General features: G+C 50.0%; 2 protein-coding genes across 2 annotated transcripts; both read left to right on the forward strand.

The window, feature by feature from the left end:
* Positions 1 to 693: 693 nt before the first annotated feature.
* LOC105311296 (melanoma-associated antigen B2-like) lies at positions 694 to 1,725 on the forward strand. Its single transcript, XM_011387280.1, has one exon. It carries the CDS (start codon positions 694 to 696, stop codon positions 1,723 to 1,725), a length of 1,032 nt encoding a protein of 343 aa, XP_011385582.1.
* A 9,428-nt stretch (positions 1,726 to 11,153) lies between these two features.
* On the forward strand, positions 11,154 to 12,185 carry LOC105311297 (melanoma-associated antigen B1-like). Its single transcript, XM_011387283.1, has one exon. It carries the CDS (start codon positions 11,154 to 11,156, stop codon positions 12,183 to 12,185), a length of 1,032 nt encoding a protein of 343 aa, XP_011385585.1.
* The last annotated feature ends 2,614 nt before the right edge of the window (positions 12,186 to 14,799 follow it).

Consider the following 14,799-nt stretch of genomic DNA (forward strand, 5'->3'; position numbering starts at 1 on the left):
GGGTGAGCATGCCCCTCACTCTTCATATCAGGACTGAGGGAGGTGAGGCTCTTAGTGTGAAGGCAGCCACACCGTTCAGTTAAAGGGGAGTGCTGCCAAGCCTTGCAAGGACCCACGGTGAGGAGCTTGACTGACAACTGAGGATCCAAACGCACTCAGGACAGAAAGGATCCTGCTCAGCCATCAGCACAGTACGTCCCCAATTAGGGGTCATTGGGAGGTAGACTGAGGCACCCGCCTTTCATTTATATACCTAGGTCCCTTGGTATCTGAGGTGTCACTGTCAGAGTGGTAGAGGCGAGCGTACCCAGTTCCTGCCCAGTGTAGACAGGATAATAGAGAAGATGAACTCAGAGGACCGCACGGGGCAGACACAGGGGCCCCCACTGCCGGCGCCTGCCGTCACCTGAATAAACCCAGGGCAGGGTGAGTAGGAGGCAGGGTGAGGCTCTCACGATGGGTGCTATGGTTCTCCTAGGGGATTGTCAGGGGACAGAGTGGCCAGGAGAACAGGAGCCTTGTGGGTTCCCAGAGCAGTGCCCACAGGGTAACCTGTAAAGGAGGCCTTCGGTGAAGTCAAGGGCGATCCTACCTGTCGGAGGTGCTCACCTCAGGTCATTCTCTATCCAGCAGGTGCGAAATCCCCTGCCCAGTGGGCCACAGTCCTGTCTGCTGTCCGGGACCACAGCCACCATGCCTCGCGGTCAGAAGAGTAAGCTCCGTGCTCGTGAGAAACGCCGCCAGAACAGAGCCGAGGCCCAAGGTCTTAAGAGTGCTCAGGCAGCGACAGCAGAGGAAGAGGCCACTGCCTCCTCCCCTCCTGTTACTGGGGATGGTGCCTCGAGCTCTTCTGTCGCTGGCAGTCTCCAGGCACCTGCACGTGTCTCGGCTGCCGCCAGTGCCGCCGCAGGTGTTTCGTGCAGAAGATCTGACGTACGTGCCAAGAGCCGTGTTCAGAAGAGTGAAAATCCCCAGGCTGCACCTTCCAGTGAGAGCTCGGGCCACGACCTTCTAACTAGGAAGGCGGGTATGTTGATGCACTTCCTGCTGTGTAAGTACAAAATGAATGAGCCCATTAAAAAGGGAGACATGCTGAAAGTCATCCACAAAAGGTACAGGGAGCACTTCCCCGAGATCCTCAAGAAAGCCTCTGAGCGCATGGATCTTGTCTTTGGCTTAGAATTGAAGGAAGTCAAGCCCAACGGTCACTCCTATTCCCTTGTCTGCAAGCTAGATGACAGCAGGGATGAGAGTACGAGCAATGCCTTGCGATTTCCTACAAAAGTGATTCTGATGCCTCTGCTGGGTTTGATCTTCTTGAATGGCAACCGCGCCTCTGAGGAGGAGATCTGGGAACTCCTGAATATTTTGGGTGTCTACGATGAAGAGACACACTGCATCTTGGGGGAGCCCAGGGACATTATCACCCAGAATTTGGTGCAGGAAAAGTACCTTGAGTACCGGCAGGTGCCCGGCAGTGATCCTCCACGCTTCGAGTTCCTGTGGGGCCCAAGAGCCCAAGCTGAAACCACCAAGGGGAAAGTCCTGGACTTTTTATGCAAGGTCAATGATACCTTCCCCACTGACTTCCCGCCCCATTATGAAGAGCTTTTGAGAGATGAGAAGGAGAGAGCCCGGGCCACTGCGGCAACCATGGCTGGGGCTACCGACAAAGCCAGAGCACGCTCCAGGGCCACGTCCAGCCGCGACCCTCCCCACGAGTGAGCTCTGAGGTGGATTCCTCACTTTCTAGTTAGAAAGACCTGTTAAACTATGTTCCTAATATCGACGAATGTGTATCTTGTCTTTTTTTGCATTTTCAAACAGTGTTCTTTTCAACAGAAAGTTTATGTACATTCAGAATTTAAGTCGTGAACGACACAGATCACACGTTCCTTGCCGTGTGTCAGGATTAGGAGTAAGATTTTGGTTTTGAAATATGCACTGATAATCCATAAAATTCCTTTTGTGATGTAGAACAAGATAACATATCTTTAAGACAGCAGTATCCTTGGAAATATAAATAACTACACACAAAAAGATTTGGGATCAGAATATAGAAACGTATATATATAATATAGCTATATATTATCTATCTATCTAAATACATATTATATCTGTCTGTCTATCTATCTATCTATCTATCTATCTATCTATCTATCTATCTATCTATATATATATAGAGAGAGAGAGAGATAGAGAGAGACACACACACACGTGGTCAGCTTTGCATTGCCTTACTCCATTTCGTCTTTCCTTTTATACATTTAAAAGATGTTACCTGGCTTTGCTAATGTTCGTCAAGCATGTTTGAAAATATAAAGCACTGTGCGTGTACCTCTTTGTTCATGGCTTTCTTTTACACGGTCATTAATGGAGCATCAGCTCTTTGGAAGTCTTCATGCTTGCCCTGGGGGTGTTTAGTCAAAGAAGGCCCATCCCTTGCCTGAATAATTATACAGGCTAGGAGGAGCTATCGTTACAAAAGAGGGTGAGGTCTGCTCTACTTCATAAGGAACAGGTTCAAAGGAGAGTAAAGAGGGGTTAGAGAGAGCAGATTACTGAGCTTTCATTGTTAAGGGGCATTTTCGCCCACTGGGAGGTCCCCCCCCACCCACCCCAGATCACTGCATATTTCATGACATGCCTTAGATGTCAAAAAAGAAAAATGGAAGAAAAAGAAATGAAAAAAGAAATCCCAGCTGGATGAATGGTAATCTCTGAGGTCAAGATAATCATAGCAATATTTACTATTGCCTAATGTCTCAATACAAGACAGGCACAGTGACAGGTGCTTTCTCTAGATCACATATATGCTACCAGTCTCAGAAGACAGGGCCGATCAGACTCGCTGGACAGTGGACAGCCTGTCTCATAGACTTAGAGTTTGTAATGTGCCAAAAGTCATGGGGCTAGTAAATGGCAAGGATCAATGTAGACGGCTGGTCTAAATTATGGTAAGCCCACTATTCTACTCTCCCACCGTGAGACGCAACCTGTGACCCTTATTCTTTTTTCTAAGGATTTTTTCAGTTTTTCAGTTACATTTTGTTTGCAATATTGTATTAGTTTAAGGTATACAACACTGTGACCAGACATTTCTAAAACTGAGGAACTGCTCTTCCCTCTAAATCCAGTACCCATCGGACCATACATAGTTTTTAAAATATTATTGACTATATTCCCCATGCTGTACGTTACATCCCCATGACTATTATGTAACTATCGGTTTGTACCACTTGATCCCTTCCTCTTTTCACCCATCACTGTGCCCCCTCCCCAGTCCCATCGGGCAAGATCCATAGGTTCTCTGTATCTACGAGTTTGATTCCGTTTTGTTTATTTGTTTTGGTGTTTAGACTTCACGTGTAAGTGAACTCTTGTGGCATTTGTCCTTCTCTGACTTTCTCTAATGTAGGACCATCCATGTTGTTGCAGATGGCAAAATTTCGGTCTTGTTTCTGGCTGAGTCATTAATATTTTACTGCATCTATGTACCAGCTCTTCTTTCTTTAGTCATTTATTAATGGACACCGAGGTTGCCTCCGTGTCTTGACAATTGTAAATAACGAACATGTGGATTCATATGTCTCTTCAATTTCGGTTTCTTGGGATGAATACACAGAGGTGGGATTACTGAGTCATTCTTAGTCTCTTGTTATAGCCTTTCTTTTAATGTCTATTTTGTCTGACCTAAGCATTGCTACCCAGCCTTTGTTGTTGTTGTTCTTAGCATTTCCATTTTGATACCCTGTCTTTTATCATTTCTTTGGGTGTCCTTCAATCTGAAGTGAGTCTCTCATGCCCAGCATATGCGAGGGCCTTGTTTCACATCCATTGGGCCATTCTATGTCTTTTGACTGGAGTATTTAATCTCTTAACACTTAAAGTAAATCGTGACGGGTATGTACTTATTGCTATTTTAACATTCATATATTTATTATTTTTCCTCCATTTTCTGCTTCCTTCTTTCTTCTTCTCTTTTCTTCCCATTCCTTCTCCTTCCTACTCTTTCCGCCACCTCTTCCTCCTCCTCCTCCTCCTCCTCCTCCATCTTCTTCTTCTTCATCCTTCTAACATTTCTTGTAATTGTGGCAAGGTGCTGATGAACTCCTTTATCCCTTCCTTGTCTGGGAAGCTCTTATCTGTCCTTTGATTCTAAATGATCCCCTTGCTGAGTAGAAGAGTGTTGGTTGCAGGTCTCTGCTTTCCACCACTTTGAATATTTCCTGCCAGTCCCTTCTGCCTGCAGAGTTTCTGTGGAGAAATCAGCAAAAATCAGTCTATGGGTGCTCCGTTGTAGATACCTAACTGCTTTTCTCTTGCTGCTTGTAAGATTCTCTCTTCGTTTTTAACATTTGGCATTTTAATTATGATATATCTTGTGATCCTATCTGGGTTCCTCTAATATGGGGCTGTCTGCACTTTCTGGGATTGGGTGTACTGTCACTGTGTGTAAATCAATGCAAGAGACAGATTCCGTGACTCTTTGATCATCTACATTTGCAATGTTTGAGAAACTAAAAGATCAGGTGCTCTCAAAGTCCTCCTGGACAATCTCTCCCCTTTTGAAAGTAAATCTATCAGAACAGAAGTCGCGTGAGCCTCTTCATCTGGCTGATGTAGACAAGTAATAGTCAATGTATTTCCTACCCTGGACAACACACCAAGTGACCTGGGCTCTGGCCCTGTGCTACCGTTTCCCCATCTCAGATTTCTCCTGGAGAGGGACCCATGGTCTGTAAGGATTGCAGAGTCGTACCTTCTCAAGAGTCTGAAGAGATGTGGGATTTACCAGGAAACCTTTAATCCAAGAGATGGGAACCAAGACGAGGGTTGGCACAAGAGGATTGGGAGACCAACACCTCAGAATATTGGAGGGCGGGCGTAGAGGGGGCACAGGGAGACGGGCCACATTGAACTCACACGCATCCTCAAACACAGCTTTGATGCTGAGCATCACATCCCTTCTTCAACAGGCTGTTCAGGGGCGTGAGAGCCTTGGTCTCAGGCCAGAGATCTCAGATGAGTAGAGGAGGAGTCTCAGGCTTCTCATAGAAATGACATTGATGAACCTGAATGAGGAAGGTGGAAGGACCCAGCCAGAAGAGTAGCATGCCATAAAGTCTCGTCCCAGTTGTCAGCCCTGTGAGGTTCAGAACAGTCCTGGCAGCTTGTGTCTAACAGTGACTTTCAGTTGACGTCCATGGAAGGTGAGGATTTTGTCTGAAGGCTCTAGTCTCAGATCAGCAGACAGTGTGGTCCCAGCAATGATGCAGAGACCAAGAGGAGACCCTGCATGGGTACCAGTCCACCACAGCTGACAGGGCCACACCTAAGCCCTCGTCTGCCGTTACCATGGGAGGCCCAGACAAGAGCTGACGGGTTCGAGTCCGACTCGGATTCGGCCTGCAGGGTTTCGAGAAGGCGAGATTGTGTTTTACAGGCCGGCTTTTCAGCAGAGGGTGGAATCCAGGCCTGAGGGTGTCAAGGAAAAGATAATCTATGAGAGATGAGGCAATGGGCTACTCCATAACAGATATGTCCATGGAACGTCTCGCTTTGCAGTTGCCCATGGCAGATCACAGGCAGAGCTCAGGCCAAGATTAACCCTCCTTTCCAGAAAGGGAATGTTCTCTGAGACTTCAAGTCCTTGGACTAATGGGTGAGGCTCGGTTCAGCAAAGGAAAGGTACCTGGTTCCAGACAGCAGTCAGTAGGATGACACACAGTCACAGAGAAGAGGGCCGCTTAGGCCCTGTCCCCGTTGTCAGAATTGAGACCATGTCGCCTAGTCTTGGTGACTTGACGAGACGTACTCACTTTCTCCCAGAACATCTCATGGACGGGAGGCACATCTTCAAAGAGGGCAGCCTGTGTCGGCAGAAGGAGGATTTCCAGCTTGTGCCAGGATCCACGGTAAGGACTCGCAAGGGTGAAAGGACCCTCCACCTCATCAGAGTCGGGGGCAACACAGATTCCTTCCACCACTGTTAGCCTTGGTGAATCAGGGGCTACTGTGGCCAATGAGGAAATGTCACCTCTTCCTCAACGTTTTCAGGGAATTGGGGTCCTTAGTGTGAAGGGATAGGATGGAATATTTGCAGTTTGTGCCAGGAAACAGGGTGAGGACAGTGAAGAGTGGGAACGCCACCCGCATCATCAGTGGCCAAAATAAAACTTCCCACTGCCAGTTCTAGGAGGCCAAGGGCAGAGATGTCTGACAGAGGGGCCCATCGGTTCCCACTCAGGAACAAGTGACAGGGAAGTGATGGTTTTGATCTGACGGTGGCATTTCGATGTCAACACACGTAGGAATCTCACACCTGCCCAGAAGTCAATGTAGCACTCGAGTTGGATCCCCGAGTGGAACCATGCCTTACAGTGCCTGAACATACCTGCCACACCTTTCATTCTTTGAGACCGTGAGCAGCTATGACCACATAAGGCCATCCTAAATTCTTCCTGCTGGACCACGGGTGGTGTGGATCTTGCTAGTTACTAGACAGGCTTAAAGGCAAGAAAGAGGGGAGTCTTGCGCCATGAAAGGTGTCAAATCGGGGAGCTTGAGTCAGGACTGAGGGATCCGACCAACACCGAATAGAGAGTACCGGAGAGAGTCGGGTCCCGCCCGTTGATATCAGCTGGAGAAAGGTCCGCAGGGCTATCGGGCGAGGCTCCCCCTCACCCCATCATACCAGGTCTAAGGGAAGTAAAGCCTTTCATTTCAACGTGCGGCTACCGGGCATCAGAACGGACGAATGTGATACGTGGCAGACACTGCAGCAGGCGCTTTACATTTCCTACTCACGTTCCAGAAGTTGAAGTGGCAGGGCTCCTCAAGTTCAGTTCACAGATAAGGAGCCTGAAGCTCGCTCACAGAGTTTAAAAATCTGCCAAAGTTCACATGACTGGGTAGTGACAGGCATGGAACCAGACCCTCGATTCGACTTAAGCCCACACTCTTCAATTCCCCGCAGCCTGAGGCCAACTTTGTGCCCCTTAATTCACGTTTGTTTTGTCCTTACTGCAAAATGAAAATGAATTCCAAGCAATGAGAGGTCAGAGGCTGCATCCACTCCTGGACACCCAGAGTTCTCAGCCAGGGGAAAGCCGTGGCCTCGGGTCAGGAGAGGGAGGATTCTGGGTTGGGGAAATTTCAAGTTGAGGATCCCGAATTAGGAATGTGGGGACCACTGACTCCAGAACAGTGACATTCCATAGAGACACAACTCTGCTGTCACCTTGTCGGGACCCAAACATCCGGGCCCTAATGTAGCTCATGCTAACTTCCGCCTGGGAGGGCTCAGGGTGGGATGGACCTCGGTGGGAGCAGAGTAAGCTCATATGAGGGAGGGTGGAATCCCGGCACTGGCCATGAGCGAGGTGAGGGCCCGGACGGTCGAAACAGGGAATCGCTCGTCCCACAAATGAGGGGCTTTCAAAGATCCCCAATCCTGCCCTCCACCGTGAAAGGCGCCGGCCGCAGCTACGAGGCTGCTAAGCCGCCGCACTTCTGCCCGGTTGACTTCAGCGAAGGAAGGGCCTCGTCTGACAGGGTCGGGTCCCACTTCTGCAGAGCGGGGATTCGTGGCCATAACCGGAGTCCGGGTGGGGACACTCAGCGCCAAGGAGAGGACCTCTCGCCCGCAGAGGGTGCCCCACAGAGTCCCGCCCCGCTCGTTGGGCACGCAAGGCCCCAGGCAGATGTCTTCGGAAGCCGAGCGTCCTGACTACATCCCTGGAGACTCAGGACGGTGAGGGCTTCGTGTGGGGCCTGGCGCGCTTGGGTCAGCGAAGGAGGAGTCCCAGGCTCTGACCGAGGACCCTGAGTGAGGACCCCGAGCGAGGGTCTAGAGACCACCGAGACCTCGCCCATGGGGTCCCACAGAGCCCCGCCCCGGATGGTAGGCCAGAGGGACCGCCCTTAAGTGTTGCCAGGTTTGGTCCGGGAAACATATTTTAGAAGCTTTCTGCTCTATCCACAGAGGAAGTCTGCCTCACCTCGACATCGAATGACGTACTCTGATGGGGGAAATTTGACTTAACTCTCCCTGGTAAGCAGTATTTTGCGTGATAGCGTTTTCCCTGTCCTGGAGCGCTGATATTCTCGGACATCTCCTGGGTTAAACAACTAAGTGTCCGTGAGGGGACTGAAACTCCAAGGAACGGAAGAATCATAAAAGAACCGGCATCCTTTAAAATCTCAATGCAGGCACTCTGCATGCATTCTATTCATTCCGCCAGGCCCTGAGTCAGAGCTAACCAAACCCACTGCACAGATGAAAAGCCTGAGGCACACAGAGGTGGGTGATGTGCCTAAATACACAAAGCTGTTAAGTGGCACGGTTGGCAAAGGGGTGGTCTTTCCCAGGAAGGTTTTAATCAAGAGACAGGAGCTATGATGAAGATCCCCTTACAGGAGGTGTGGGGAGAGCAACATGCCAAGCAACGGTGTCTGCCTGAGCACTCGGACACATATTCTTCAGGGTTTCCAGGAACTTGTGAGTCCCACCCAGGGAGGATGACCTCGGGTCAGGAGAGGGAGGAGTCCCAGTCTCCGAGAAATACGCAGGTGAGGACCCGGAATGAGACATGAGGGAAGCACCCGCGCAGAACCGCGTAGCCCGCGAAAGCACAGGGGTCCAGAGCGAGAACCAGAGGAGCTACCACTGAGGAGTCCCCAGCTGTGTGGTCACAGGGAGGGAAGGACCTTGTCACAGGCTCGAACCCCACGTCTGCAAAGGGTGGAACCTTGCCCATAACCGGAGTCTAGGTGAGGACCCTCGGTGCCTAGGACGGGATCTGGCCCCCAAGCGGGAGGCTCAGTCCCGCCCTTTTCGTCATCACTGGGAGGCCCAGGGCAGACGTCATAAGCAGTGCGCCCCCACTTCCCCACCGGGACTCGGGAGGGTGGGGCCCTCGGTAGGGGCCCAGAAGACTCAGGTCACTCTAGATGCAGGAATCCCGGGCCCTGAAGTCACAAAAGCGAGGTCCGTCCACGACGTCCTGCGGGCCACCGAATCCCAAACGACGAGGACCCGCAGAGCCCCGCCCCAGCTGTCAGCCCTCGTACATCCGGGACCGCCCTGGCGGGGGGGGAAATCCCTGACTTCCGCTTCGGGGCGGGGGCCGAGGACCTTTACCTGCTGCGCGCGCGCGGCGTTGGTTCGGCGGGTCGTGGATTCGCGGGTCTGATCTGCAGGCAAGGTGAGATCCCCGCGTGCGAACGGGAGAACGCCACCCCCCCCCAATAGCGCAGGTGCCCCCGCCGAAACCCTCCCGTGCGGTCCGGCCCTGTGAGGCCCCAGCGGACTCTGCCGGACCGCACGGGGCCTGATTTGGGCCTGGAGTGTGTTAGGGAGAAGGGCTTCCTCTACGGGAGTACCCCGATTGGACAGATGGAGGACATCCCCGTCCGAACTGGGTGGGAAATGAGGGCCCCGAGTGCTCGTGAGCAGACCTCTACCCATGAAGGGCACCGCGCGGAGCAGCGCCCCTGCGTGAGCTCCGGGAGGCCCCAGGCAAAGGAAACAGATAAAAATGGCTAAATTACCCTTTAGCTGCGACTAACGGCGGTGTGGGCTGTACCCGACAACCCCCAAAGTGAGCACGGTTGTCCCGGCGAGAGCTGGCCGGCTGGGCATCCACGCATTATCTGTGGAGATGGTGTCCGGGAGGGAAGGGCCCTGGTCGCATTGAGGAAGCCCAACGGGACCCAGTCCGTAACAGGATTACGGGTTGTGACACCGAGCGAGGATGGGGGACCCCTCCCAGAAAGTAGAAGAGCCAATAAAACCCCAGCTATTTTTGCAGCCCTGGGGACCTGGGCCTGTTGACCTGAGGAGATGCTCTCACTTCTTCCCCTAGCATCTCATGGAGGCAAGTGACCAGGTCATCGGGGACAACCTCAGGTCAGAGGAGGGAGAAATTTCTGTTCCACCACGTTTCATGGAGAGACCCTTGAGGACTGTGGGGAGAACCTACACCTAATCAGTGGGGCCACAGAGAATTTTTCCTATGTTCAGCACTGTCTGACCTCAAGGATGTAGATGTGAGGCAGAAGTGCCCATCGGTTCGCACTCAGGGGTCAGGGAAGTGAGGGTCTTGGTCTGAGGGGCGTGGCCCCAGGACAGCAGAGGATGAAATCTTAGACCCTATCAGAGTCCAGTTTCGACCTTGAGTTGGGATCCTGTGTGGGACCACCTGCCATAGTGCCACCACCTGCTTGCAGCAGGTCCCAGTCTTGGCAGACCAGGTTTGGTCAGATTAGGTCCCCTTCACTGTATTCTATTGGGAATGAGGGTGGGTGGCTGTTACTATGAGGAGTTCTGTACCGGGACCCAAGTTGAGGAGTCTGAGTGAGGAATGAAGGTTACCAAGCACCCTGAATAAAGGGGATATCAAAGCCTGTATCCCAGCCCTTTGATGTCAGCCCAAGAAATCTCAGGGAAGGGCCGTCAGGGTGAGCGTGGCCCTCACCTTTAATTTCTGGACTAACGGAGGTGAGGTCCTTAGTTTGAACGTGCAGGCCCCGTGGGTCAGCAAAAGGGGAGTGCTGCCACGCCTTCAAGGACCCACGGTGAAGTGCTTGACGGACAACTTAGGATCTGAATGCAGTCAGGGCAGAAAGGACCCCACTCAGCCCTCAGGACTGGGTTTCTCCTGATTGGGAGGTGGACTGAGGCTCCCACTTTCATTTTGTATTCCTGGGTCCCTTGGATCTTTGAGGTGTCAAGGTCAGAGTGGCAGAGGGGAGGGTGCCCAGGCTCTGCCCAGAGTTGACAGGATAAAGGATAATACCGATGATGAAGTCAGACGAACGCAGAGGCCAGAACACAGGGAGCCCCACTGCCGGTGCCCGCTTCACCTAAGGAAACCCAAGGCACCTTGGGTGGGATTCAGGGTGAGGCTCCCACGACGGGTGCTATGGTTCTAGAGGACCGTCAGGGGACAGAATGGCCAGGAACCCACAGGAGCTTGTGGGTTCCCAGAGCAGTGCCCTCAAGGTAACCTGCAAAGGTGGCCTTCAGTCAAGACAAGGGGAAGCCTACCTGTCGAGGTGCTCACCTCAGGTCATTCTCTATCCAGCAGGTGCGAACTCACCTGCCCACTGGGCCACAGTCCTGTCTGCTGTCCGGGACCTCAGCCACCATGCCTCGCGGTCAGAAGAGTAAGCTCCGTGCTCGTGAGAAACGCCGCCAGAACAGAGCTGAGGCCCAAGGTCTTAAGAGTGCTCAGGCAGCGACAGCAGAGGGAGAAGCCACTGCCTCCTCCCCTCCTGTTACTGGGGATGGTGCCTCGAGCTCTTCTGATGCTGGCAGTCTCCAGGCACCCGCAAGTGTCTCAGCTGCCACCAGTGCCACTGCAGGTGTTTCGTGCAAAAGATCTGATGTACGTGGCAAGAGCCATGTTCAGAAGAGTAAAAAGTCCCAGGCCGCACATTGCAGTGAGAGCTCAGGCCAAGATCTTCTAACTAGGAAGGCGGGTATATTGGCGAACTACCTGCTGTGTAAGTACAAAATGAATGAGCCCATTAAAAAGGGAGACATGCTGAAAGTCATCCACAAAAGGTACAGGGAGCACTTCCCCGAGATCCTCAAGAAAGCCTCTGAGCGCATGGATCTGTTCTTTGGCCTGGAAGTGAAGGAAGTCAAGCCCAACAGTCACTCCTATTCCCTTGTCTGCAAGCTGGATGATACCAGCGAAGGGAGTGTGAGCTTTGCCTGGCAATTTCCTACAAAAGGGATTCTGATGCCTCTGCTGGGGTTGATCTTCTTGAATGGCAACCGCGCCTCTGAGGAGGAGATCTGGGAACTCCTGAATATTTTGGGAGTCTACGCTGGAAAGACACACTTCATCTTCGGGGAGCCCAGGAAGCTTATCACCCAAGATTTGGTGCAGGAAAATTACTTGGAGTACCGGCAGGTGCCCGGCAGTGATCCTCCACGCTTCGAGTTCCTGTGGGGCCCAAGAGCCCAAGCTGAAACCACCAAGGCGAAAGTCCTGGACTTTTTGTCCAAGGTCAAAGATACCGTCTCCACTGACTTCCCACCCCGTTATGAAGAGATTTTGAGAGATGAGCAGGAGAGAGCCCGGGCCACTGCGGCAACCATGGCTGGGGCTACCGACAAAGCCAGAGCACGCTCCAGGGCCACGTCCAGCCGCGACCCTCCCCCCGAGTGATCTCTGAGGTGGATTCTTCACTTTCCGGTTGCAAAGGCCTGTTAAGCTGTGTTCCTAATATCGACGAATGTGTATGTCATTGTCTTGCCTCTTTTGTGCATTTTCAAGCAGTGTTCCTCTCAAAAGGAAGTTCATGTAGATTTGGTATGTAAGTGTGTGAATGGCAGGGATCACACATTCATTGCCATGTGTCAAGATTAGGAGTAAGATTTTGTTTCTGGAAATAGGCATTGAAAGCCAGACAGAAAAAGTTGAAAATCACATGTTATCACTTATATGTGGGATTTAAACCTAAAAGCAACAAATGAACAGGACAAACAGAGACTCATGGACATGGACAATGGACTTGTGGTTACCAGAGGGTAGGAGGAAGGGGTGTGTGTAGACGATGGAGAAACATTCAAAACATTTCTTCAGTTGAGTACATAAATAATAATAAAAAAAAAAGTACGCATTGAAAATCCCCAAAACGCTTCCGTGGTCTAGAACAAGATAACATGGCTTTAAGATAGCAATATCCTTGGAAATATAAATAAATCCACAGAAAAAAGGGTTGGGATCAGAATATAGAGAGCTATAGAGAGTGAAAGAGTAGAAGCTGTTCTATTCTTGCATTGCTTTACTCCATTTAGTCTTTCTTTTTATACATTTAAAAAGATGTTACCTGCGTTTGCTTATGTCCTTCAAGCATGTTTGAGAAAATAAAGCATTGTGCGTGTACCTCTTTGTTCATGGCTTTTCTTTTACACAGTCATCACTGGAGCATCAGCTCTTTGGAAGTCTTCATGCTTGCCCTGGGGGTGTTTAGTCAAAGAAGGCCCGGCCCGTGCCCGAGCAATTATACAGGCTAGGAGGAGCTATCGCTACAAAAGAGGGTGAGGTCCGCTCTACTTCATAAGGAACAGGTAAAAAGGAGGGTAAAGAGGGGTTGGAGAGAGCATATTCCTGAGCTTTCATGCCTAGGTGCCATTTTGGCTCACCGGGAGTTTTTCTGTTTTCTAGATCACTGCATATTTCACGACATGCTGTAAATAAAACAACCAAACGAACAAGCAAAAAATTCCAGCTGGATAAATGGTAACCTCTGAGGTCAAGATAATCATAGCAATATTTCTATTGCCTAATGTCTCAGTACAAGACTGGCACAGTGATGGAAGCTGGTGCTTTCTCTATATCACATATATGCTACCAGTCGTAGAAGACAGGGCCGATCAGACTCGCTGGAGAGTGGGCAGCCCGTCTCATAGAGTTAGAGTTTGGTAATGTGCCAAAAGTCATGGGGCTAGTAAGTGCAAGGCTCAAACTTGATGGCTCGTCCAAATTACTGTAAGCCCACTATTCTACTCTCCCACCCAGAGACACAACGCATGCTCCTTATTTCTTTTTTCTAAGTTTTAAAATTTTTCGGTTACACTTTGTATGCAATATTGTGTTCATTTAAGGTATACAACACAGTGACCAGACATTTATATAAGTAAGGAACTGATCTTCCCTGTAAATGCAGTACCCATATGACCATACATCGTTATTACAATATTATTGACTATATCCCCCATGCTGTACGTTACATCCCCATGGCTATTTTGTGACTAACAATTTGTACCTCCTAATCCCTTCCCCTTTTCACCCATCACTACGCCCCCTCCCATCTGGCAACCGTCAAAAGGTTCTCTGTGTCTATGAGTTTGGCTCTGTCTTGTTTATTTGTTATGGTGTTTAGATTTGACAGGTAAGTGAAATCTTAGGGCATTTGTCCTTCTCTGACTTTCTGCACTCTAGGACAATCCATGTTGTTGCAGATGGCAAGATTTCAATCTAGTTTCTGGCTGAATCATTAATATTTTACTGTATCTATGTACCAGCTCTTCATTCTTTATTCGCCTATTGATGGACACCGAGGTTGCCTCCATATCTTGAAACTCGTAAATAATACTGCAATGAACATATGGATTCACCTGTCTCTTCAAAGTAGTGTTTTGAGTTTCTTGGGATGAATACCCGAGGTGGGATTACAGGATCCTTCTTCACCTCTTGTTTTACCCTTTCTTTTAATGTCTATTTTGTCTGATCTCAGGATTGCTAACCAGACTTTTTTTTTTTTTATCATTTTCATTTTGATGAACTATTTTTCCCACACCTTTGCTTTCAGTCTGTAGGTGTCTTTCAATCTGAACTGAGTCTCTTGTACCCAGCATATTCAAGGCCTTTGTTTTCCTATCCACTGAACCATCCTGTGTCCTTTCATTGGAGCGTTTAATCTGTTAACAATTACAGTAAATGTCGATAGGTATGTACTTATTGCCATTTGTAATATTCATATATTTATCGCTTTTCTTCGATCTTCTGCTTCCTTTTCTCTTCTTTTTTCTTCCCGTTCCTTCTCCTTCCTTCTCTTTTCTCAGCCTCTTCCTCCTCTTCCTCCTTCAAATTCTTCCCCTTCATCCTTCTAACATTTCTTGTAACTGTGGCATGGGGGTGACGCACTCCTCTATGTCTTCCTCGTCTGGGAAGCTCTTATCTATCCTTTGATTCTAAATGATATCTTGGCTGGATAGAGGAGTGTTGGTTGCAGGTCTCTGAGTTTCATCACTTTGCATATTTCCTGTCAATCCCT

The sequence above is a fragment of the Pteropus vampyrus genome, unplaced genomic scaffold, assembly GCF_000151845.1.
Source record: "Pteropus vampyrus isolate Shadow unplaced genomic scaffold, Pvam_2.0 Scaffold1000002944, whole genome shotgun sequence".
NCBI classification, from domain to species: domain Eukaryota; kingdom Metazoa; phylum Chordata; class Mammalia; order Chiroptera; family Pteropodidae; genus Pteropus; species Pteropus vampyrus.